The sequence below is a fragment of the Pagrus major genome, chromosome 3, assembly GCF_040436345.1.
Source record: "Pagrus major chromosome 3, Pma_NU_1.0".
NCBI lineage: Eukaryota > Metazoa > Chordata > Actinopteri > Spariformes > Sparidae > Pagrus > Pagrus major.
Window position 1 is genome coordinate 569,139 of NC_133217.1, and position 26,881 is coordinate 596,019.

The 26,881-nt window shown below is 42.3% G+C and overlaps 1 protein-coding gene across 4 annotated transcripts in view; it reads right to left on the bottom strand.

Moving 5' to 3' along the window:
• Positions 1–8,247: 8,247 nt before the first annotated feature.
• LOC140993620 (glutamate receptor ionotropic, kainate 5-like) overlaps positions 8,248–26,881 on the bottom strand; it is a 65,301-nt gene continuing 46,667 nt past the window's right edge. Inside the window, exons 13-21 of one of the 4 annotated variants that reach the window (XM_073463113.1) lie at positions 21,106–21,215; positions 20,667–20,840; positions 18,844–19,009; positions 18,528–18,753; positions 14,542–14,670; positions 12,656–12,803; positions 9,576–9,793; positions 9,270–9,518; positions 8,248–9,152 (exon numbers count right to left, since the gene is read on the bottom strand). In XM_073463113.1, the coding sequence (XP_073319214.1) occupies positions 8,971–9,152; positions 9,270–9,518; positions 9,576–9,793; positions 12,656–12,803; positions 14,542–14,670; positions 18,528–18,753; positions 18,844–19,009; positions 20,667–20,840; positions 21,106–21,215 (1,602 nt within the window). In that variant the 3' untranslated portion in view covers positions 8,248–8,970. Of the gene's footprint in view, positions 9,794–12,588; positions 12,804–14,541; positions 14,671–18,527; positions 18,754–18,843; positions 19,010–20,666; positions 20,841–21,105; positions 21,216–26,881 lie in introns of all 4 variants that reach the window. The other 3 variants (XM_073463112.1, XM_073463111.1, XM_073463110.1) reach the window with 3 other exon arrangements.

Below are 26,881 nucleotides of genomic sequence, written 5' to 3' on the forward strand. Positions count from 1 at the left end.
CAGGAAAAAAAAAGACATTTTATTCCAGGAGAAAATAAGAGATTTTTCTTTGGAGAATTTTTTGTGCAAGACCAAGTTTTTATTGTTCCTAAGTTGAAACTGAGTGAAAAAACAGTCTTGGCATGAGAAATTTGTAAAACACTAAAACAAAAAAAGTTTTTTCCAGGAGGAAAACATTTTTTTTTCCAGGAGAAAAATCAAGTTTTTTTTCCAGGAGAAAAAAAAAAAAATTTCCAGGAGGAAAAAAAAAAAATCCAGGAGAATTTTTTAAATTTTTTTCCAGGAGAAAAAAAAAATTTTATCCAGGAGAAAAAAAGAGATTTTTCTTTGGAGAATTTTTTGTGTGAGACCAAGTTTTTGTTGTTTCTAAGTTGAAACTGAGTGAAAAAACAGTCTTGGCATGAGAAATTTGCAAAAACCTTTTTTTTCATGAGAAACAGTGGGGAGGGAGGGAGGAGGGAAAAAAAAGATTTTTTTCAGGACATTTTTATTGTTTTTAAGTTGAAACTGAGTGAAAAAACAATGTTGGCAGGAGAAATTTGTAAAACACTAAAAAAAAAAAAAAAAAATTTCCAGGAGAAAAAAAAAAAATCCAGGAGGAAAAAAAATAAATATTTTTTTGATTTTTTTGTGCAAAACCAAGTTTTTATTGTTTTTATGTGTGAAACTGAGTGAAGTGTCTTGGCAGGAGAAATTTGCAAAAACTTTTTTTTTTCATGAGAAATGGGGTAAAAAAATTAAATTATAAAAAAAAGTTGGAATTTTTTTTTTTTCAGCAGAATTTCTTGTATGTGAAACCAAGTTTTTGGTTTGAAAGTGTACAGTTGTGTTATTAGCGCACAGACTAATGAGATCAGGTTGTGTTGCTGTCAGACTTTATCGTCACCTACCTGTTCAGACACTTATTAGAACGTTTGAAATCTTTTTCACGTTCTCACGAGCAGAAGTCGAATAAAGAGGAACTGAAAACACCTGTTCGTGGTTTGTGTGTGTGTGTGTGTGTGTGTGCGTGTGTATGTGTGTGTGTGTGTGTGTGTGTGTGTGTCTGCAGCAGGGCAGATGAGCCTGCAGATATCCAGATTACATCTCGATTTTATCTCATTTCCTTCTCCGGCTCTTTGAACCCTGTTTATTCTGACTGTGCCTCCCTCTGCACGTTAGCCACAGTCTCTCCTGTCCACTGAGAACAGTTTGTGATGTGTTGTTGAGACAGTCTGTGGTCCTGACGACAGGACAGACCGCTGACGTTCTTGTGTCTGCAGCTTCAGTCGGAGAGGAGCCGTGGAGTATTTGCATCAGTGTGTTATTTACATACAGAAGAAGGACAGGACGGACGAGATCTGTAGACTGTAGGACGACTGTGACAAACAATAACTGTCACATGATGATGTCACCTGTGTTTCACTTGTTTTCTTTATCAGTTTAAGTATTAGTTGAGCTAAAACCAAAATGTAACTATATCTAGAACTATATCTGTTGATGGTGGAGTGACAGCGCCCTCTAGCAGCTGGAGGAGTTATGACTCTTGTCTGTTGGGAGCAAAGAAGGAAGTCAGCTAATGTTAAAGACGATCAATAAAATGTGGGACTAACACCAGAGCCAGCGCTTCATTTCCTGTTTCCCTGACAGTTTGGACTTGTTTATTTTCTGGTGAACCGGTTTTTAAATAGTTTTCTCTCCTGTGTTTACGACTTCTGAACTGGTGGAAAAAAGGATCAGCCAGGACATTTTTCAGAGTTCATTCCAGTTTTCTCCATCTGTGTAAACACATGAAAAAAAAAATGACGTGTGAAACCAAAACCGATTTTTTTACAGACTTTTTTTTCATATGTGAAAATGAGAGAAGAAAAAAATCAGCAGAATTGTTTTTTTAAAAAAATGTCCCCACTCTTTAGGCTTTTTTTTCATTCACAGATGGAAAACTCAGAACACAGAGACTCATTTTTGAAGTGTTTAAAAAAAAATCCTCTCTGTTTTACACAACAAACCTCTCCTGGAAAAACACACATTGTTGCACACATGAATTTTGAGTGAAAATAAAGTTTTGAGTGAAAATAAAGTTTTGGCAGGAAAGACATTTTTGTTTGGAAGGCTCATTTTTGTTTGTTTTTGTAATACTTACTCTGACCACAAGAGGCTGAAGTGCACGACTCCCTCTCGTTCTGAATAGGACTGAAAGCATTCATGTTTTCTTCATGGGGAGCTTTAATTTCTCATTGCACACTAAACACAAGATGCATCTAAAATGTTTTTTTTTCTCTTAAGTTTTTTTCCACACAAACATTTTTTGTTCGTTTTAATTTGTGGATATGACTGAATAAAAAGGTTTTTAAAATTTAGATTTTTTTTAAATTTGATTTTTAAATGTATGAAACAAACTGGAACAATTTGGGGGAGAATTTTTTTTTATAAATGTTTTCTATCTCTGTCACTCAGAAAAAATGGCCTTACAAAAAAATTTCCTGCCATATGAAAAAAAAAAAAAAAAAAAAAAAAAAAAATATATATATATATATATATATATCACATGAAGTGAGTATTACAACAAAAACACTGCCAAAACTGTTTCTAAAATCGGTTTAACACATGGAAAAAAAAATTCAGGAGTATCATCATCATTCAAATAATCACCAGTGTAACAAAGTGAAAACATTTTTCCAGGAGAATTTTTTTTCATGTGTGAAACTGAGTGGTGAATATATTCTAGGAGAAAATGTTAATAAAATTTAATAAATAATAAAATAAATTCACTCAGTCACACATACTTTAAATTTCTGCAGATGTTTTTCACATATGAAAACAAATTCTCAAAAAACAAAAGAAAAACACTCAGTTTGAGGATTTATTTCCACAGATGGAAAAAAATTAAGTAAAGATTTTACTGCAAAACGTTTCTTTTCACCAGTTCTCACGTCATAAACTCAGAGAAAATAATTTAAATCAGCCACAAAATGGATCACCGTCATCTCCACTTTGTCCCTCAGGGCTTCCGTACCCCTCTGTACAGTCTGCTGTGATTGGTCAGCTCTGACATACGCCCGATGCAGCAGGCTGAGCTACACAATAAACAGTAAAGAAACACAAACGTGACAAAACTTAGTCTGAAGTGTGACAGCAGGTCACAGACAGTCAGTGTCGACCTGGTCTTCAGCCTGAACACTTACAGGCCCTCTGATAAAATCCACACATCCTCAGCTTGTGATGACGCGTTTCCTTACTGTCCAAGATTCAAACACAAAGTTCAGTAGTTGTTCAGTGATTGTGTTGTTGTTTCCATCATATTTCCATCAGGAATGTTGACTCCTCTGCAACAGAGCAGCTCTGCGCTCAGCTCTGTACAGACTGTCATGTTTAAACATCTTGTGGTTTCACGCTTACAAATGTTGAAACGCTGTAGCCTTTCATTAAAACTGTGCAGCCACGAGGAGGCGTTCAGGCGTTCAGCAGCAGAGTACGGAAGCCCAGAGGGACGAGTGAGGATGACGGTGATCCATTTTCAGTCTGATCTGAATTATTTTCTCTCTCCTGAGTTTATGGAAATGGATGTCTCTAGTCCTTTACACGTGAGCTTGTTGTGAAACAAAAAATATATTTGCCCTCCATTTCACACATTTCTCCTATATAGAGATTTATTTTTCCACTTGGCTCCACACATTGGGGAAAAAAAGTTTAACAAGAAAAAAAAAATCATGAAAAAAGACATTCTCATGAAAAAAAAACAAAAAGTCCAACTCGGTTTCACACAATTAAAAAAAAAAAAAAAAAATTTTCTCATGATTTTTTTTTCCTGAAATTTTTTTTTGAAAAAATTAAATGAAAGATTTTTTTTAAAAATTAATAATAATTCACAAAAAAATTCTCCTGAAAAAAAAATCCCACTTGGTTGGTTTATATTTGTACATGTGGACTTTTTAATTTAAAGACCTTTTACATGGACATGAACCCACAAGACGCACTGAAGGAGAGAAAAACACCAGAAAGCATAATGTGGAGCAGAGACTGGATCCAGAAACAACAAACATTCACACATGGATGAAAAGTAAATAAACACTGTTTTCATAATTTTAATGAGCAAAAGTCACCACGAGTGTTTTTATTTGATTTATTTCTCCCGGCAGTGACAGGCTTCCTCACAATATGAGTCAGTTTACCACCCGTTTCCCAAGACGAGGAGGAGGACGTCCACTTTACTGGACTGTTGCATCATTTTTATTCCCAGAATAAATTCAGTGTAATCGCAGTCATTGTTGAAATGTGTGAACTCATCACAGGAAGTGTGTGTGATGAAATGTTGGTGTGGCCCAGAGTCTGCTGACAGTGTGTCTCTGTGTGTTTCATGACCTGTAGCCTGCAGTCATGTTCATGCTCCTGTTTACATTTTATATCTCATCATGTGTTTTATCTGACCAAGTTACTGTAAATCAAACTGCTGTCTGAGGAACAATCCTGTGTGTGTGTGTGTGTGTGTGTGTGTGTGTGGTGTGACCCAGTTGTGTATCAGTGCTTGTGGCCGTCCAGCCTTCAGCTGTGTGGCTCCTCAGCTTCATATCAGTCAGGACGACATAAATGACCCGTGACACATTTATCGCCTCTGACGGTCGCAGCTGACGACTCTGAACAGACAGTTCCTCCTCGACACGCCACCTGATGAGTCGACGATGTGAATCTGCTGGGAAAAAGTCTGAGTCTCAGAAAACATAAAGAAAACTGTCCAGGAATAAAAATGACGAGTTCGACAGATTGATCTTTTTCTCACAGTCTCACTGACGTAATTCAAATGTTTAGACATTATTTGCAATAATGGAATAAACCCAAGTACGTTTACACAAGAACGATGTACATTTCCATTTTCTGCCACGTTATAATGTACTTTTTACTCCACTACATTGATTTGATAACTTTAGCTGCAGATTACTTCTTTACATTTAATAGCAGATACTTTAAAACATTTACTACTTTAACCAGTTATATCTAAACATAATATCTTTACTTCCTCATGTCTGACTCTTCAGTACTTTCACAACACTGTTCATCTATAAAATAACCAAAATCAACTAATTTACAGATTATAAATTGATTTAATCGAGCTAAAAAATATCATTTCCTCTAGTTTTCACTTCCCTCTGTGTCATTTTTTCAATGTTATGATTCATTTTCTTACAGTGAGAAAAGACCTTTATTATATGATAAATAAATAATCTTAATTAGTTTGAATGAACTTTGAAAACAATAATCAATAATAAAATCAGCTGAGGTGAACTGAACATGTTCTTGTGTCATTAAATCTAATTTGATATAAATTCAGTTACTTACTCTTGTTGGTTTTAATGTAATAAACTACTCTGAGTACTGATACAGACACTCAGCTCTCACTCTGCTCAGCTGTTAATGTCCAGGTTTTTCCTCTGGCCTGCGGCGCCCTCTGCTGGCTGGACGCTGCTGTTACAGTCAGATTTGTCTCCTCTGACCCTCCTGCAGTTAAACTCCTGACTCTGTCCTGAAAGATGCTCTCAGATGATTTCATGCTCAATAAACAACTGTGTTTACTTACATCATCCTAAATGTTTCCAACAATGTTCAAACCACAGAAATCCACAAGTTCACTTCAGCTGTGACATCTGTGGAAACTTTAAAACAAACACCTCATCTGTAAACATTTCTGTCTGAGTCACGTCCGACAGATTTTCATCAGCAGTCGTGGTTGATTAACAATCAAGACAACAACTCCCATGATCCCACACTGCGTCACGACCTCATCAAACGTTAAAGCAACACGCAGTAAAACTGCAGCAACAAAGACAGAGCAGAGAACAAAGCTGACATGATGAAAAAGATATAATCAGGTTTAGAAATTACAAAATCAAAAGAAGCAAAAAACAACAAAAATACACTAAAATAAAAACAAAAGTGGTGATTCAACAAAAACTAATGTGACAAAACAAAAACAAGAAACTTAAAAAAACCTAAAGAAAACGTGATTTCGGGGCTTCTGGAGACTGTGAAGCTCCAGAAATGTTTTGTGGACGACGAAACTTCACCTGACTTTATATCAGCATGGAGGGAGAAGATGATGACTCCATAAACAAGACGCTCCTTCCATGTGCAGAACTTGCCTTAGAAACATCATGTTTTTAAGTTTTCTTCAGTATCAAAGTAATCCAGTGATAGTTGTCTGTACATCCACAGGTTGACTGCAAACAGGAAGTGCTAACAGCTAATTCGGCAAAGTTTTAATGAAGTTTCGAGGTTTTATTTATTTATTTAGATTGTTTTTTTCCGTTTCAAAAGAAGTCTCCAGCTACTTCAGTTGTTTAGGAGAATGCTGCAACACTGACTCTCCACCAGCATGGAGGGAGGAGACGATGAGATGTAGTTTGTGTGTTCAGGCCTGCTGCTGTCTGATCGCTGATGGAGATTTAACTTCACCTGTTACCTCCATTTTAACCTTCTCTGTGCGGCTGCAGACGAGCGTCCATGTTGTGAAAGATGAGATTCAAAGGTCAAAGGTCAGGATAAAAAACAACACGTCACCAACAGAGCGTTTTTGGTACATTGACTGTATTTTTTTATTCCAAACGTGTGTCTATATATCGAACATCAGAGGGCTGGTCCCCTCCTACAGTCACCCCACACGTCAATATCAATGATCAATTATCAATAATAATGATAACAAGAGAATCATCAGAATAATATCCACCTGTCCACTGAGTCCTACTGATGAGCTGCTGGTACAAATCTGAGGGAGGAGAGGAGGAAATAAAACAGCTGACAGTGTGATGACACACACACACACACACACGCACTCGCACATGCACGCACGCACACACACACACACACACACACACACACACACACAAATTAAAGTCACATTACATCAACATTCGGTGCGTTTTTCCTCAATTTTCAGAAACAATTTCTTCGTCTCGGACGCTGCTGGCTCATTTTATTCAAACTGTTTCTCTGCAAATAAAAAAAAAATAATTATAATAATTATAATAATAATAAAACGATCTACAGGCACTGCTCTTCAACTAAACAATGTTTCCAAAGTCTTTGAATAAAAAAATGTGCAGGCATTGATTCACATTTGGCTCCTTTTTGTTCTCGAACACTGTAAAAGCAATTACATGTGGAGCCGATGATCAGTACTTCAATACCAGCACTTATGTTGAGTAATCCAACGATGTGATTAGCTGACAGGTACGTTTTTGAACTCGAATCGTCATAGCAACAATGTAAAAGGACTCGAGGTTACCAAGAAAAAAAAAAAAAAGAAAGAAAGAAAAAGGAGCAGCGACACTCAAACTGGACACGCTGACAGGAAGGAAATTACAATCACAAATTTAGTTTTTTTCTTTTCCTCCAAGTTTACCTGTGTGTGTGTGTGTGTGTGTGTGTGTGTGTGTGTGTGTGTGAACAGCTTCAACACTCACCTGTACTGACCGTATTAAACTTATTAGACTGATTCAAGAGGCTGAAACTGAAGTTTTACCCTTTTTTCAAAAAAGCAAGAAATCTTAAAATAACCTTGCAGTGTTTAAATGCTACAACTCGTTTCACAAGTAAAAACTAAAGAATTTAAGATGGTGGACTCGTAATATCGTCACAGTAGTTTAACAATTTGCACATTTGAAGAAAACCTACGATAGAAGAGTAAATCTCACAAAGGGAAGGCTTTAATAAAATATAAATCTGCTGTGAGAAAAATAAAGACGACCTCAGCGCGCTCTCCTAAAATCAACATCTAATAATTTCTGTACTGTCGCGTCTGATTCACAACTGTTTACCCAAAAAGGTAAAAATCCAGTCATCATCTCCTCCCTCCATGCTGGTGAAAGTCAGGTGAAGTCTCGTAGTCCACAAAACATTTCTGGAGCTTCACAGTAAAACAGAGTTGCAGCATTCTGCTGAACAGCTGAAGCAGCTGGAGATGATTTAAAACATCAGATGTCTCCATACAGCTCGTCCAGTGTAATCCAAGTCTGCAGAAGCCCCGAGATCCCAAACTGTTTTGAACAGACTCGGTCGATCAGTGAAGATTTCAGCTCTAAAGGGTCTAAATAAGATAAAGAAACTAGATATGAGCCTCTGTGACAGCACATTTTACTTTTGTTTTTTGCGTTAGTCTCCAGCTGCTTCAGGTGTTTAGCAGGATGCTGCATCTCTGTTTTACTGTGAAGCTCCAGAAATGTTTTGTGGACTACGAGACTTCACCTGACTTTATATCAGCGTGGAGGGAGGAGATGATGACTGGATTTTTAATTTTTGTGTGAACCGTTCCTTTAAAGATGCCTCTCTGCGAGGCTGTGTGTAAAAGACGACCTGCCTCAGCACAGCTTCGTACCTGTCAGGTGAGTGTTGATGCACCTGTGTTTCTGCTCTGTGGATCTGAGCTCTGATTGGTCAGTTTTTTGGTCAGCAGGTTTCTGCACAAACAGCAACACGGTTGTGAAGAGCTACATCCTCCAGAGACGACAGATGATAACTGTACAGCTGCTCTGCTACTGAGTGTGTGTGTGTGTGTGTGTGTGTGTGTGTGTGTGTGGTCTCCTTCTATACAAACACCTGGTTCAGTATTCAAACAGTAAAACCTCAGAGCGCTGGTGAACGCAGCCTGTCTCTCTGAGTCCTCCTCACTTGGCACGGAGCGTGGTGATTGGCCGAGGCAAGAGGCGGAGGACTGAGTGTGGCGCCCTCAGGATGGTGTCCGTTTGGCAGGCACTTCCTGTTTGTCCTACGAACACGTCAGCTGGTTTCATCCACAACGTTTGATCAGAGCGGTTTAATCCGTCCACCCCTGTTGAAGGTTACTGGTATGATCCACTGAGCCAAAGTGGCTTTTAATGAGCGACCCTGCAAACGGGTCAGAATGGTTCCTTCCACCCACCCCTGCTGACAGGCCGCTTTTGACTGATCCAGTTCGCTGAGGGTTTATAACCACGACCTTTGACCCCTCTGATGACGCTCTGCTCAGTCCTGCCCGCCCAGTAAGTCTGTCGGCGGCCGTGTCGGCGTCTTGGGCGGAGGCATCGGTCGTGGCGGTGGCAGCGGTTTGGTATTGGCCTGCCCTGGACTCCCCGCCCCCCCGCCGCCGTCGCTGTCGGCTCTGTCTGCTGGGATCGGAGGAGGAGGCGGCGGGAGGCGGGGCAGCGACATGGAGCCGTGGTGGTAATGCAGGTGGTGGAGGTTGTGGCGGTGGTGGTGGTGGCCCGGTGTCGGCCCGGAGGCGGGGATCCGGGAGCAGGAGGAGGCGGAGGAGGATGAGGAGGGGGGAGGAGGCGGGGGAGGAGTGAGAGCGTTCGGCCGCAGACTCTGAATCCGCCGACACTCCTGACAGATCCTGACGTGGCTGCAGCCCTGCAGGAAGCTGCGTGGTGGCGCTGGAGGAGCCACCAGAGCTGACGCCGGAGGAGGAGGCGGCGTGCCGGTGGAGGTGTTGTGGCCCAGCGCGTCCTCCAGGAGCCTCTGAGGCCCCGGGCCCAGATCAGGGCCTCCTCCCATCCCTCCTCCCATCCCTCCTCCCATCCCTCCTCCCATTCCTCCTCCCATCCCTCCCCCATGCCCTGCCAGCCCGCCCGTCAGCGGGCCGGCGCCGCTGTACAGTTTACCGTTACTGAGACGCATCTCGCGGACCAGACGGATAGGGCGAGGGGCGGCCAGGGCGAGGCGGGACGGGTGACGCAGGACTCCGCCTCCAGCGCTGCTCAGAGGTCGGCGGCGGCGAGAACGAGAACTCTTCTTACAGGAGACGGCGTTACGAAACTCCGTCAGCATCTCCTGACAGACAGACACCTGAGAGAGAGAGAGACAGACAGACAGAGAGACAGACAGAGAGACAGAGAGAGAGACAGACAGACAGAGAGACAGACAGAGAGACAGACAGACAGAGAGACAGACAGAGAGAGAGACAGACAGAGAGAGAGACAGACAGACAGAGAGAGAGAGAGAGACAGAGAGAGAGACAGAGACAGAGAGAGAGACAGACAGACAGAGAGACAGAGACAGAGAGAGAGACAGACAGACAGAGAGAGAGAGAGAGAGACAGACAGACAGAGAGACAGAGAGAGAGAGAGACAGACAGAGAGACAGAGAGAGAGACTAATATTGTTAAAGCTAATAAAGTCTTTGAACTGACCAGAATAAAATGACTGTTGTTGTTTGTTTGTATGTTTTTCCTTATTTTAATGTGTTCACTGGTAAAAACACATACACGTCTACACACAGACACAAACTAACATCTTTCCTGTTGTTATGTTCATATTTCTTCTTCTTCTTTATTGTAAATCTTTATTTAAACAGCAGGAAGTGACAACATGAAGACATCGTGTCTCATTATCCTCATGAACATTAAAATACCCTGAAAACTCTTCTGGAGCCACTTTAACTTACATTCAGTTAAGAAACAAATGGTTTTGTTTTTCTTAGTAGAAAACAATGAAACAATCTTAAATAATTATTCATAACTCATAAACAAAAGATAATAAATGGTCCTTCAGTCTGAAATCTATATTCAGTGATATAAAGTTGCCATGGTGACGGGTTAAAGATAAAAGAGCTCTCGTGGTCATTTAACATAAATCAGTATATTTACTTTAGAGTCATGATGAGATATTTACAACAATCATCATTTTGTTTATCAAGTGAGGATTTTCTGTTTTTTGTCCTGGTGATCGATCCAAGTCTGATCTCAGCTGTTTTCTCTCCTGAACAACTGAGAACTGATGGAAAATAAAACGTTTTGTCAGTTTAATATTTATAAGTTCATTCATTTTTCTTGTTATTTGAGATTTTTTTTCTTTTATGTGTGAAACTGAGTTTTATCCATTAACCATTATAACATAAACTTTGATGCAACATGTTGACTTGTGGTCAAAATGAGTTTTACAACACAAAAATGAGCCTGAAGAAGAAGAAGAAGAAAAAAAAAAAAATTCTCCTGCAAAAAGTGTTTTTCCAGCCGGTTTCACTCATGGAAGTTATTTTTTCAGTTTGAGTTTTTCACAAATAAAAATAAGTTACAGCCTTACAGAAACACTTCTCTTTTTACTTTTTTCATTTTACACTTAAAAAAATGTTCTCCTGACTTTTCTTTGTTGTTATTTTGTTTGTTTTCACAGATGAAAAATACTTTTTTTTCTCCACGAGTTCTGAAGTCATGAACACAGCAGAGGAAACAGTTTAGATCACCAGGAATATTTTGTTTTTCGCCCCTCAGGCTGTTTAAAACATGAATAAAACATGATAAAAACATAAAAAATAATCGATGGTTAATCTGCTGTTGCAGGATTTAAAACACTTAATTTTCATTTCTGAATTAAATATGAAAACATGTATTTTTTGGGTTTTTTTTAGAGAAAGTTCTGAATATATGAACTCATGTCAGTATTCATACGGAGTCGAGAATAAATGTGTGTGTGAGAGAATAAATGTGTGTGTTCACGTATGATGGAGGAGAGAGCGAGCGAGACGTGAACACATTATGCTCTGGTTATCTGTGTGTGTGTGTGTGTGTGTGTCTGCAGAGACGTCTGACTCTCAGCTTCCTGCTCAGTTTGAATCATTTCTTGTCTTTCAGCTTTTTTCTTTTTTAAGGTGGAAGTTGTAAGAAATGTCCAGAGTTCAGAGGCGCTTCAATTCTTGTCAGGATCTTTTTTTCATGAAAAAATGTGAAGATATTTATTCAGAAGAATTTTTTCTTCCTATCTGGAGCTGCGGGGAAAAAGTTGTGTGAAACCACGAAACATTTTGTTTTTCATGTGTGAAACCACGTGAAAATGAAATCCGGATATTTATTTCTTAATATTGAACAAAAATAAAAAAATACAGAATTTTTTCTTCACCTGGTTTCAGACAAGAAACAAAAAGAAACAAAAAGAAACAAAAAGAAACAAGAGAAAAAACTAAAATCCTGAAAAATATTTTTTTTAAAATTCAGTTTCAGACACATTTTTTTTATTTAATTTTTTTTTTTTTTTAAATCCTTAATTTTTTCCTTTCACACAGTTTCAGACGTGGAAAAGAGAATTCTCCTGAATTTTTTGTTTCACATATTTCTTCTTTTCCCTGCATGTTCTCACAGCTGAAAAAATAAACATAAACATTTTATTTTTTCACATGTTCTCAGGTCATAAACACAGGAGAGAAAAAACTATTTAGATCAAACTTAGAAAAATGAATCACCAAAAAAAAAATGAATTTCCCAACTTGCCCCTCAGGGCTTCCGTACTACTTCCATATTAGTTTGGTAAAAGAGAGAAACTTGAATTCATTCAGTGTGCGATTGTATTTGTTCTGTTTAGTAAGAGAAGCAGGTGTATAAATATATAAATATATAAATATATAAATATAAATATATAAATATCTCCTGACATCTTTAAAGTGTTGTGACTTTAAAGGAAGTTAACGACAAACAGACACATTAATCAGGCCTGAAGGTTTCAGTGTGACGTCTGTATGAACTCTGAATAAAACCCATCATATACAGTGACGTCACACACACACACACACACACACACACACACACACACACACACACACACACACATACACACACACACACACACACACACACACAGGCGGATGACCTACTGAGGTGTCTGGGCTGAGGTTGAGGCCGGGGGCGGGGCAGGAGGAGGAGGACGAGAGAGGAAGAGGAGGAGGATGATGATGATGAAGGTTTACCTCGTCCGTCTCGGCGGTGCGGCGCGTCGACCACACGAACTCCATGATGGCCACGAAGACGGCGATGATGAGGCCGCAGATCAGGACCACGAAGATGCCGCCGATGTTCTCCATGCCGAGACCTGCAACACACACACACACACACACACACACACACACACACACACACACACACACACACACACACGGTAACGTGCAGAGGAGTTATAATAAAAAACATTTTGTACATTCATTTTTTCAGAGAAAGCACTAAAACACTCCTGTTCTATCTATAGCCAACACACACACACACACACACACACACACACACACACACACACACACACACTCACACTCACACTCACTCACACTCACACACACACACACACACACACACACACGCACGCACACACACACACACACACACACACTCACACTCACACTCACACACACACACACACGCACGCACGCACACACACACACACACACACACACACACTCACACACACTCTGTGATGAAGGAAGCTGTCTGAACAGATGACACAGAGCAGCTGATCAATACTCAGACGGGACTCACACTCCTGTAACGATCGGATCCTAAACACAGGATCTGAGTCGATGAACAGAAGCTGCCTCGTCTCGTTACAGCGAGACAACAGAAACATAACAGAAACATACAGAAACATAACAGAAACATACAGAAACATAACAGAAATATACGTCTGTGGGTCGATACGGGAAACTTTGAAAATCAGACAATCGATTCAGAGACGGAGAGAAAAACACGAGGATGGATGAGAAGTGATGGAGCTTCTGCAGCATCGGAGGATGTTTTTAGGTTTCACGTCTCATCTTACAGTTGAAGGAAATATAAAGTCAGAGACAAGAAGATAAAAGACAACAAGTCGTTAGGAAAATATCTACTGATTGTTTTCAGCCGCATGTTAGCATCTGGCTAATGTGTTCAAGTCTAGGCTCGAAGAAGCTTTAGTGTCCAGACATAATGTGAAGACACATTCAGCTTTATTTGGATGAATTTCATCTCCTGAGTGTTTTTAAAATGTGTGTTTTTTTATATTATTAACTAGCAACATATGCACCAAATGGTTTCCTGCGTAGATTACTGTGGGTCTGTACAGCGTTCAGTTGCAGTTCAGTGGCTTCCTACATTTCCCAGAACACCTTTCAACATTAGAGTGTGTTATACCACTTCTACGCTGAAATTAGCGTGTATATGCAGGTTTTAAAACAACAAAACAGCAATAAACTCTTTTCACATCGCCAGGAGACGAGTTTGCCATTTTGTTTCTTTTCCCCGTGAGTGTCACGGAACAGAAAGCAGCAGATCATAAACTCGTCAGAACATCCAGAAGACGTTAAACTTGTTTTAAAAGTCAATTATATTCTGAATTAGACGCATCGTTTTTTTTTCCAGAGCTGACAACAGAAGCTGCTATGGAGTGAGACATCCCACTTCTTTCTGATCTCTGATGAGTCGCACATGCTCAGTGGCGTCGGACCACAACGACCACACAAACATTTTAATATCTTTAACTTCAGTCTCTGTTTCAGACTCAGCGCCGACTGAACGATGTTCAAGCTGCTCGACGGAGGCGGAGGGCAGGAAGGTGAAAAATGTTGATTAGTGTTTTCCAAGATGGCGTCCTTAAATGTGTTGTTTTGTCCAGAACCCATATAAACACAAACAACGACATCATCACATCTAACAAGCTGGAAACACAGACTTTGAATGTTTTTCTCGCAGGGATTGATGGATTATCACAATAGTTGGCAGTTAATTAAATAACTGACAGCTACTTGATTGATCGCTGCAGCTCTAGCAACTGTCTGAAAAGTACAAATGGCTGCCGTGACACCCACCTTTGGCCCGGTGGTCCTCCTCTTTGGGACACTGGCCTCCCTCCCACCAGCGTCTCTTCAGGATCTCCAGCCGGTTGCTCTCCTGCAGCTGAAGGATCCCCAGAGTGATCTCGTCTCTGTACGGAGAGCCTGAGGAGGAAGACGGGCCGAGTCAGTACTCTGAAATCCAGTCAGGACCGAGGTCCATACCAAACATGAATTAAATATGTGAGTGTCTGGTTCTGGACCTGGCTGCCGTCGACTGCAGAAAGCGTCAGTTCAGCTGCTCAGCTCTGCTTATAGCTGCACTAACAGGCCCGGTGAGGTCGGTACCGCTCGGTGGGTTTTTATATATTGACATTCTCCTTCCAGGCAGCTCGTGTGCTGATAAACTGAGAAGTGTTAATGGACCGGACAGAGAGACGAAGCGGCGGCTGCATCCTTTATACAACTCAACCACTGAGTCTCATTCTGGACCCGAGCTCAGTGTTCTGCTGCTTTAACGACTCAAATAAAAAGTCACGACCGACCCGTGAAGAACCCGAGAGCCAATAATTTAAGAAACACTCAAGTCGTTGTTGATGATGTTCCAGCGCCACGATAATGTTTCAGTCGGTTTTATGTGTCATTAACATTTTGTCCAGCGCGGCTGTGAATGATGAAGCGTCTCAGCGTCACCTCGTCGTCACTCCGTCTCATCCGTCTTCTTCCTTCTTCCATTAGAAAGTGACATGGATACTCTGAGTGACGGACAGCAGGAAGCTTCAAGGTAAAAGATTCATCTCTGACAAAACGACGACGCGTTCACTGTTAGACGCTCCATATTTTACAGATACGCGGTGATTTATGAGACGACTCGTGACTCCTTTTCTTTTCTTTCTTAAATAAAACTGATTCATGTCGTTCTTTTGGAAACTTTCCCCTTGAAACACCTCGTTTGGCAAGTTTCCAGAAGAATGCTCAACTTCAGGATGAACCATTAAGAAATTAACTCTTCTGGTTCACATTTTATTTAGAGATCTTTAGGTACTGAATGATCCAAGACCGGGTGCTGGTCCACAGCCCGTGAAAACCCAGTAGGAAGTAGAGGAGGTGACTTGTGTACTGCGTGGTGTTTTGTTATTCATTTATCACGGGGCAGATCGTTTTCATTAACACGTTCTCGTCTCTAAATCTTTTACTCTTGATACATGTTGCTTTAAACACTTAATGATCTCTATGTAACATTTTCATTTTTTAACGTAGTTTTTATTACAGTTTCAGCACCGACACAATCAAATCCACAATTTTGCTGTTTTCTGCTTTTTTCAACATAAAATAATAAAAAATACAAAAAAACCTCCGTCTCTTCAGCTTGAAGCTCTAATTAAAATGGTTAGAATAAAGCAGGTACACATGAAGGGAATTATATTAAATCATATAAATCAATAAATAAAGATAAATAAATAGAATAGTGGTATCGGTGTGTGTGTGTGTGTGTGTGTGTGTGCGTGTGCACGTGCACGAAAGCAAGCCTGCGTGCAAAAAATCTTTTTGGGCAAATTTCTCAAATCCAAATTTGGACAAAAGAGGAAGACATCTGCTGACAAGGAGCCGACTTTTGTTTAATTAACACATCTTCAATTTAAATTTGGAAAGTTTCTAATCCAGATCGATTCAGAACGAGTTTCAGGAGCCTCTTTTAAAAAAATGTTGAACTGAAGACGCAAACGTTTTTGATTTGTCCAAAATTGAACAATCTGAGCGGCAAATTTACTTTACAGACTGATTCTGGAACTATTGAGGGAAATTAAAGCAAATTAAAAAATGTGTGACAATGTTTTAAATCCAAGTTCAGACAACAGATCCAGAAACGTCCTGAGCTTCTGTCCCCTGTTGTCTAAACGTTTGAACGGATGAAATGTGGAGACGAGATGTCTCTTCATTGTAAATATCTGAAACAGTCTGCTTGTAAGTGCGAGTTCCTCTTTTAACTGCAGAAGATTTAATACCGCCGTCCTTCTGGAGTTAATGAGTCCGTGTTCTGATGGTTTTCTAAACCCTGCGTCTGTCTGAGGACTGAGAAATCATTTATGAATCCAGTATTGTTGAGTGCTGAAGTCGCTTTAGGCAAAACAAAATGTTCAGCGTGACTTTAGCTCGTTCTCCCATTTCAGTGTCTCTCAAGGTAAAGTCTGTCAGGCCTCCAGCATGAGCTCTGTTCAGTATTGATCCTGAATCCAGACTATCAACAGCTCTAACTGTGCAGCCCAGAAACAAGTCCACTGTTTGTGTTCAGCTGCAGTGTTTTTAATTTAATTCGTTGCCATCTGAGCTTTAAAACGAGCCCGACCAATTTATGGAACGTGGTTTTAGGATAATCAATAGGTATCATCTCTAAATGACACTTTCAGAGCAGGTGAGGAGACCTTTGTCATCACGGGGAGGATAATAACCACGTCAGGGAATCGTGGTGGTCGTGGTTAAAACATCTCACGTCCACTGTGGGTTTGAAGAACACAGAAACCAAATGATTTTATGTTTAAAGCAGCTGGAAAGTCTCATTTTCTCATTCTGTGTCTGATGCTAATCGCTCACTGTCACTCAGCACCATTAACATGGGAGACCACGTCGACCGCGGGGCCACCGCTGCTTTTATTTTCATCACTGAACAGGAAGGTTGACTGACAGAAAATTTTTTTTTTCTGTCTCCGTCCTCCCGCTGTTCCCTCTCCTCTCTCCACATCTGTTCCTCCTTCCTCTATTAACTATGCTAATCTATGCACGAACACTTATCACCAGAAACAAGTCGGAGGCAGATGACGAGGCGAGGCGAGGCCAGACACCGCCGAAGGCCGACCGAAGCCAAATTGGAATCAGGACGGATTTAATTTGCCAAGAACAGCAGCTGCACAAAGAATCTGACCTGGTTAACCGGCTGAAACGCGGCCGACACACGGACCGTAACACGGCCTCGATATATGACGAACAATATGTGATGTGACAGCAGACTGAACACAATTACACTTCACTGACATTAAGTATAAACACAAAGACGGGTCGGTGCTGAAACCCGAGGACGTACCTGCAATTTTATAACAACGTTTGTACAGTTTTATTTGATGTTAGATCTCCTGATGGGGCCGGACGCTCAGAGATGAGGTTTATAAGACTCAGAGGGAAAGTTTGAGAAAAGGTGGACGAAGTACTCGGATACTTTACTAAAGTAAAAATAGAAATACTAGACTGTAAAAATACTCCTGCAATCAAAGCCAAACTTAAATCAGAGTAAGTTCAGTTCCTTGCTGAGCGTTATAACATCGATATCACTAACAGCTGGATAGCTTAGCATAAAGCTCAGCACCAAGACTGGAAACAGAGATGGTGACCTGCTGTGGCAGCTGTGGCTCAAGTGTTGGAGCGCGTTGTCCACTAATCTCCGGCGGTTTGATGCCAGTCGTCTCCTGAACATGTGCTGAAGCTTTCAGGAATCACACTTCAGGTCTTTGAGAGCAGCTCAGCGAGACATCCGGCACGTCGACGGTTCGATCCTTCGATTCTCCAGCTGCATGTCGGAGGGTCCTTGGGTACGACTGAACCCCAAATTGCTTCCGATGGCTGATCCATCAGTGTGAGAGGCGTCTCTTTGGCTCCTGACCTCTGAGCCTTTCATATCGCTCTGACAAGGTTCAGCTTGCAAAATGTGGTCATACGTTGCAGAAATAGGTCTGCACAGATCGAGACGGAGAAGCTTCGAAACATTCAGGTCACATTCACATTTAACTACGATACAAAATATTAATATTCGATACTATTTTCTTAAGATGAGGACGTAAACGAGGTGCGACTTTTTCTTGGCGAGCAGACTGACCGCAGTAAACATTAAATATCTTTGTAAATGTGCGTGTGAGGAGGTGCAGCTGGTTATCGGTGCATCGATACAGAAAATGATCATTAAAAACGCTTCAGATATTCAGAAACTATGTTTTTTCTTGTGCAGAACACGTCGTGGTCTCGCGCTCACTCACCCAGAGGCATGCCGATGCCGTATCCTTTGGTGTCCAGCAGGCCTCCGATCTGCGTCAGGTTGCAGTTGAGGCTGCGGTAGTACTCGTTCATGGTGCTCTCCATCAGGAAGGCGTACTTGGAGTTGAGGACTCGAGCGATGCCCTCCTCGGTGCTCTTCACGAACACGCTGGGCTGCTTGGAGTACATGTAGTTCCACATGCGCTGGTACGTCTGGTACCGCGAGTTCTGCCGGAGGAGGAGATCGCAACAGATCAAAATGTTTATTTATTCTACAATATATACAAATAAATACAATCTGAATAAACTGGGCCTCACCATGAAGAAGGTCATGGTGGAGCCTCCGTGGATCGTCCCGTACTGGATGTTGGTTTGGTCGGCAAGATCGTCTGGAGACTCGATGGGAACCTCCATCCTCTGGACGGTGAGAAACGCCGCCAGGTTGGCCGTGTAGGACGAGATGATGATGAGAGTGAACGCCCACCTGAGAGGACCAGAGAAGAAGAAGAAGAAGAGGAGGAGCAGCGTTAACCTTTGTTTACCCTGAGAAACTTTCACTCGTCTCTCCCTCCCTCTCTCAGGTGGAGAGTGGGAGGGAGACAGATGGAGCGCTCGGTAGGAAGCGTCGGGAGTTTTAGGTAAAAACTATCAACCTAAAGATGAACTCTGTCTGCAGCTGAGAGGAGCAGGACACCTGCGCTGCACAGGAAATGAGACGGAAGTGATGAGCAAGGCAATTTGGACGAGAGGAGAGACGGAGGCGAACGGGGAGGAGGTGAGATTATATAGAGGTGAGTAATGTACACCTGTTCACTGATGATGGCGCCATGAGAGGTACGATTAACTTCTTTTTTTATCGACTCGTTCGTCCCTTGATTTTGTTTGGGAATGTCTCGTGTTCTCATCAGACGTATTTGGTCCATGTTTAACCTCGTCTCTGAAGCGTCTTCTTCTCACGTCATACGACGTAGACATGATACAAACATCGCCGTGACAGGAATGACATAAATTGAGAGATCTTGAATCATCAAAAATGTATTCGACATTCACTTTTTTTAGTTGGTTTAGTTTAGTTTTACTGTGGAATCAGCTTATTACGACCCATGTTGACGTTTCTTGTTAGGCTGCGACCTCTAGTGGCCATTGTTATTATAAATGCAGCAAAGAAGGTGCGAGGTGGACGAGGAGGACGAGGTGGACGAGGAGGACGAGGAGGACGAGGTGGACGAGGTGGACGAGGAGGACGAGGTGGACGAGGAGGACAGTCGGGTGACACAAACACACGACTTTTACTCAGGACACCGATGTTTTTATTTGTTGCTCTTCTTATATTGTTTTGTTTCTCGTCTTCGTTGTGGCGCTGAATGAGGACTCTGATGAAGACGACATGATCTGATGATGAAGATGTTCTGTTTGGACCTCGTCAGCCAACGAGCCAGACAAACAGACAAACGGACAGACTGTGAGACAGACGGACAGACTGTGAGACAGACGGACAGACAGAAATCAGTATGTTGCAGTTTGTGCCATCATGAGGTTTTATGTGTCCGACGAGGCCGAGAGCTGTCAGAGAAAAGATGCTGATGACTCCTCCAGTCCCACCAGTACCACTCCACCATCTGTCTGACAGCAGCACTGGGAGGAGAGGAGGGAGGGAAGGAGAGGAGGGAGGGGAGAGGAGAGGAGAGGAGAGGAGAGGAGAGGAGGAGAGGAGAGGAGGGGAGACAAGATTTTGGCCACAACCTCTGTGAGCCAATCACATCGTTGCTGTCAAACTTTGAACGAGGTCTTTTGTCTCTCAGCTGTCAGTTCAGCGTCACGTCTCTGCAGCTCTCCTCCACCTTCAGCTCCAGTCTTCATCACATCCAGCACCTCGAGGGTCCGCAAGGACATCGCGTCCGTCCTGATCTTCACCCCGTCACCATCACAAGTGTTAATGCTGAAAGACTCCCACATCCTTCCACTTTCTTATTGTGCGTCAGGTTCAAATAAATTCATATAATTCCTCTTAAGGTCTCTCATCAGGATGTAGGTCAGAGTGTGAAGGCCGAGTGAAGAGGAGGTCGTGAGTGTAAACAGCTGCAGTGATGAAGATGAGTGTGTGTGTGTGTGTGTGTGTGTGTGTGTGTGTGAGTTCGTACCAGACTCCGCTGACGCAGCGGGTGGACAGAGCCCGGGGCATGATCTCCGAGCCCTGCTGCATGAAGCCGCCCACCGGGAACCACAGGCTGTTCCCCAGCGTGTACTGGTTCTCCAGGACGTCCCGCCGCTCCCGCAGGCACGGGTGAGGGTTGTACCACTCGTACGGGCTCAGCCTGGAAACACAAGAGTCACAAGAGTCCTGTCAGAAGTCAGAGACACATTGTCTTTCTAGTTTTTCCTACTTTTTGACATGTTTGGTTGGTGAAGTGACGGCTCAGAGACCTAAGTGAAGCTTAGAAACAAAAACAGCTGCAGTGACGATATCACATTCTTCACTTAACGAGATTAAAACACAGCAACATCTCTGACTGCCTGTGATTTATAGCTGCGTAGAGCTAGTGTCAAGTTCAATATGTTTCCCAGAGGCAGGTGTGTTACCTGGCGGCGAGGAAGAGGACGCAGCTGACGGCGAGGTAGGCCAACAGCATGAAGAGCCAGACAGCCGGAGAGAACGGATCCAGGAAGGAGAAGTAACCTGGTTTACGACCCTGAAACACACAAGAACAACAACGTCCTCCTGTTACTACATTTCTGTAGTTCATGAAGTGTCAAAGGTGTGTCGATGTTAGCAAACGCTTCATCTTCCATACTTTTCTCATTGAACATGACACTGAACTCATTAACGTACATTTTTCTGACCCTGCGTGTTCGTTGAGGACACATCGAACTTTAAACACATAAAGTTGACCACGGTGAAGTCCTGACGCCTCCAGCTGGCAGCAGTGAGTTGTGATAATGACCATCTGTTGGTCTGAGGCTAAGAGACAACTCTCACTTCTGACTGACAGACGATCGTTTTGGAAAATATCTTTTCTTGTTTTCTCAGCCTGTAAACCTGCGACTCAAATAAAACAACCAGCAAACAGCAGCTTTTCAAGTCTTAACGACCGTCAGCAGTTGCTCCCCGGCGAGTCGCTTCCATCGACCCGTTTCATCACCTCCCCTCCCTGCTGTTTATGAACCTCCCTCCCCTCCGTCGACTGCAAGACCGTCAAGGAACTCCCAGATTGGACCCAATTAGAGCCGATGACTGGAGCTCTAATGGAGGCAATCAGCTCTGTTTCTGCTTTGGGTCCATTTTGGCTCATTTAAAAAAACACACCGTGTGAAGCCGGGCCAAGGGCTGAAATCTGACGTGAACCAGCATGTTTTTAATGTGCTTCAGCTGCTGTTAAAGCTGCTGCAAGACATGTTTTTGATATTGAGCTAAAGTCAAACATCTTTGAGTGATGTTGAATCACGATGATTTCTTTTGCTGTTGAAATTTGTCGTTTTTAAATCAATAATTTGTCTTTTCTGCACCTAATTTCCTTTCAAAATGTAAATATGGACTGATTAACATACAGTCTTGTATATTATATGTAGTTAAGAGTACGTCGGCTACAAACACGGTTCCTCCTGCTGGCAGTTTGTACTTCAGTGGAGTTTTTCACACATTTTCTCAGAACATCGCTGAATGTAATTCGATTTTGTAGCTTTTAGACTCAGAGATATAAAACCAAGTGAAAACACAAAGTTTCTTCATGTTTGCTGTGACAGATTCATTTGTTTCTCAGTCTGAACAAAGTGAAGGAACATCACAAAGTTAAAAGTAAATTTAACAACAGAAACTTTACTCACACCGTGGTGTATTTCCTCAGTTTGTTTTGGACTTTTCTCTCTCGGCAGGAAGTGATGTTACTGTTGTACTTGATAAATAACAGACGCAGGTCAGATGGACACAATCTGCAGAGCTTGTTCTCACCTGATGGTATCAGAGAGGTGAGTTTACTGCAGCAGGACGCCTCAGTTATGTGTCAGGTAAAGGTGTCCATCATCCAGACTCTCTGCACTCACTTTCACAGCACACTCTTTGAAAGAACTACGTTCAAGAAATATCTTCCTCTAAAAATACAAAACAACTTTTTGGGGTGAAGTTTGGGCCTGTAGCTGGAGTACAGGTGAGACACAGAGCCAGACATTAAACAATCCTTTTGACTTCATGAGAACTAAATACAGAACATGCGACGTGTAGCAGTGATGACCTGACTGAGCTGTGATTAAAGTAACACGTTTGAAGAAATTAGTAAAGTAATCCATCCATCATCTGATACCGCTCATCCTCTTCAGGGTGACGGGCTGGAGCCGATCCCAGCTGACATGGAGTAACTGATTACATATTTCAAGTAAGTTGCACAACACTTGATATGTTTTCAGACGGCTGCAGCATCACAGCTGCATCCTGATGTCAGATATCTGTTAACAAATGAAGCCTGGCCTCATCGATCAATACATATTATTGATCCTTTCTGTCTGTTATCTTTCATCAGCCTGTGTATGTTGCATAAGAAACATCCTTCTGTTTTTCTGAACGCTAACGATGTCACTTCCTCTCCCTGGACCACAGCTGGTATCTCCTCAGCCGATGATGTCAGAGCGGCTCGTACTCGCGGTAATAAATTGTTGTGCCTCAGATGGAGTGAATGCAGACTGATAATATATTGAGCACTAATGAATTGGGAGCAACAGCAGACATAAATTTACACTGTTCAACACCAGGGGGCAAGAACACTGATAAACACGATGGCACTTCACTAATGTGTGTGCACAAGTCAACAGCTTGAGCAATTAAAAAGATTACCATCTTACAGTGTGCTGCGAGCTATTTAGATAGATGCTGCGTGTGTGTGTGTGTTTATAATGTGTATAAAGCTCTTTACACTGGCAGACATGATGTTTTGTTTGTTTAGTTACTTTGGGAGTCACAGAGAAGTAGTAAGATTTAATCTGTTGGTTTGTGAGATGCGTTCAGGAGCTTTGTACACATTCAGATGTGTGTGTGTGTTTTGTTCGATTAAATCATACAATTTCATCAATAACATCAAATTGGCTAAACTCCAAAGTAATGAAAAAAATACAGCAATACAGAAATCTGTCAGTTAAAATAACCAGAACTGTGTCCAGTGATGAGATCATAATATTTATCCAATATATAGAATATCTAATCATATCTCTGTTATTCTGAAATGGGCCCTTTTGCAAACACGTAGTTTTGGTGCTGTGAGTCCGATTTTAATCAAAATATTTTGATGCAAACACTCTGAAACAGTCTTTCTACACTGTGTTGCTACTTTAACCCCAGTGAGGTGCAGCTGGCAGGATTCATGAGGATCTGATCCTCTAATATCTACAGAGAGAGCGAGTGTTTGTAGCAGCCACAGGGGAGGAAGAGACGAGGGGTGTTCAGTTGGTTGAAATCTGTGACCTCACCGTTAGATGTCAGTAAATCACACTCACTGGATCCTTCCTCCACTGGCAACCCTTACAGAAAAACACATTCATTTTCCATGTGCAAAACCTACGAGATCACATGTGAAACCTATAAGATCACATGTGAAACCTGTAAGATCACATGTGAAACCTGTAAGATCACATGTGAAACCTATAAGATCACATGTGAAACCTATAAGATCACATGTGAAACCTATAAGATCACATGTGAAACCTGTAAGATCACATGTGAAACCTGTAAGATCACATGTGAAACCTATAAGATCACATGTGAAACCTGTAAGATCACATGTGAAACCTGTAAGATCACATGTGAAACCTATAAGATCACATGTGAAACCTGTGAGATCACATGTGAAACCTATAAGATCACATGTGAAACCCATCACAAATCCTGCATCTAGTAATGTGATTAACTGAGCACCAGTTTTGAACTTTATTCCCTGATTTGGGTGAAACTGCGTCATATTTTAATGGATAAATGTTTTCTGGTTTTGGCTCTGATGTCCTCCGGCTGCTCCGCCTGAACCTTGTGTGATTTACGGTGTTTCCTGATGAGAAGACGAGTTAATGCGAGTATCTGACCGCTGACTGTTGCTGAACTGTGGTTAAATTCACTGTCTTGATATAATTTGCTGCTTGTTTAAAGTTTGTTATTTGTTCCTTTTAAACACCGGGACTATCTTGTAAAGGAGATTTTGAATATCAGTTTTCCCCAGAGCAGGGTCAGTGTGACCGTGGTGCTGTGTGTGTGTGTGTGTGTGTGTGTGTGTGTGTGTGCACCTTCACCATGCTCTGTTAGCCAGTCTATCTACTGTGTATAATCGTCACCAGTCGTGCTCTTGGTAACAGCAGCCTCCTGTTAAGTGAAGTGGATTTATGACGCGTCGGTTCACAGCGGAGCAGGAAGTCGTCGTCCTGACGGAGGCGACAGGACTCCGACTGCTCGTCAGCTCTGCAGTGTGACAGTAAATCACGGCTGCAGTCGTTACTGTGAGTAAAGACGAGCGCTCGGTCCACTCCATCCTTAACTAAACACTTAAAGAGAATGAAGTTGTGATGCCGCCGCCGCTGCTGCCTCGGTGTACACACATTAAACAGCTGACTGATCACTGAGTCAATACGCTGAGGCGCTAACAGTGGACTGGATCAAACATGGAGGACAGCTGCTGGAGGTGAATACTGATGAGCTGCAGATGTACAGTGTCTGCAGGCGGAGACACTGCAGCAACAGCATCAGTCTGAGGAGACGCATCATTATGCTTTAACCACAAATAAATATGTTTTATTAACCTTTATTAGCTCAACAAGCTTCTGCTGTCGGCCACATTTAAGGACTTAAAGCAGCTGCAGCTGCTCAGTGTGTCAGCTGTAAACACGTCACGTTCACACAGCCGATGTGCAGCAGAGTATTTTGTAACCTGCAGTGCACGTACGGCGTGAGGTTGTGTGAGTCACAGGCACAACAACAAGGTGAGCTTTTGTTTTTTGGGTTTGTGTTGTCAGTTCTTGGAGCGAGCAGCACCGTGAGACTTGAACTCTGCACTGAGTTTGTGTACCATGAGTCAGTAACATCTACAGACTGGAGTAGAGATACGAAGCAACCACCAGCCGCTCGTTAAAGGAGACAGACTCTGCTCATTTTCAGGTTCATAATTAGATTCTGGTGCTGTTTTAGCTCCCGTCTCTTAAAGGCCCCTCCTCCTGAATACCCAGTCTGCTCCGACTGGTCAGTTCACACACGCCTGAGCCGCTTGTCAACACCAGAGCGGCTGTGCTAAATCAATTCTTACGTGCCGAACTAGCCACTCGGCATTAATGATGTAAATGTGTCACAGAATTAAAAGAGAGACGACTGACTGATTTGCCGAAAAAGACGAAGTTAAAGAGGATTTAAAGATTGTTCTTATTTCCTGTAGATACCACAATAATATTGTTGTGGTGAACAGGTCACGATAGCAGCCCGTCCTGAGCGGTCACGTTTTAACTGTTGCTCCACCTCAGTCGTATTTTTCTGTGTTTTCATGTTTCTGACTCACAGCAGGAGTTCATGAAGAAAACACATGAATTTTATAAAAGTGGATTCAGTCGTGACTCAAGGGACGAGGCGAGCTGCAGCGGCTTCACAAAGAGTCTTGCAGCGTTATTGTTTTGTGTTTCATCAGATTCTCAGGTCCATCCTGTCTTTGTGTTCTCACACACCAGTTTTTACACTGTATCATCAACAATCCACTAACACTGAACACTTCTAACAAAACATGAAGGAGGTGAGGACGCCAACCGTCCCCAGAAGTCTGGAAGCAGACGTGACGTGACGATCATTTCTGACTCGTCAGTATTCACAGGACACTCGGCGTCCTCGCTCCGCCTGCTGGTTCTGTTCTGAGTTTGTTCACCTATATTTCCTGACCGGGCCTCTGTCTGACTCACAGGAAGTGCAGCAGCATCCAGTCCATGTTTCTAATTCCAGTCAGGGAGGCAGAGTCAGCGATCCTCCCTCAGAGGCTGAAAAACTCATATTTTTCGAGCAGCAGCTTGTGTCACCTTCCCCCCGACTGAATCATATCCTCGCTCCTCTCCAGAAGAAGAAACATGCCCTCTATCTGTGTCCTCAGCGCCGCTTTCATCTGCTCTGCCAGCTCCTCTCCCCCCGCCTGATCTCTCTGGTCGCAGGAATATTTGCCGTGGCTTCGTCCCGAGCTCACAGTTTGACTGTGTGACCCGAGCGGTCGGGGACGGCTGTCGCCTCCAGCAGCAGAGCTCCTGCTGAGGAGGCTGCAGCGTTTTCTCTCTGAATACATCAAATCATCGGCCAGAGGGACGGAGAGAGACGGGAAATGTCAACAGGTGCAAACGCTCTGTTGTTCAATTTGTAAAAGTTTGT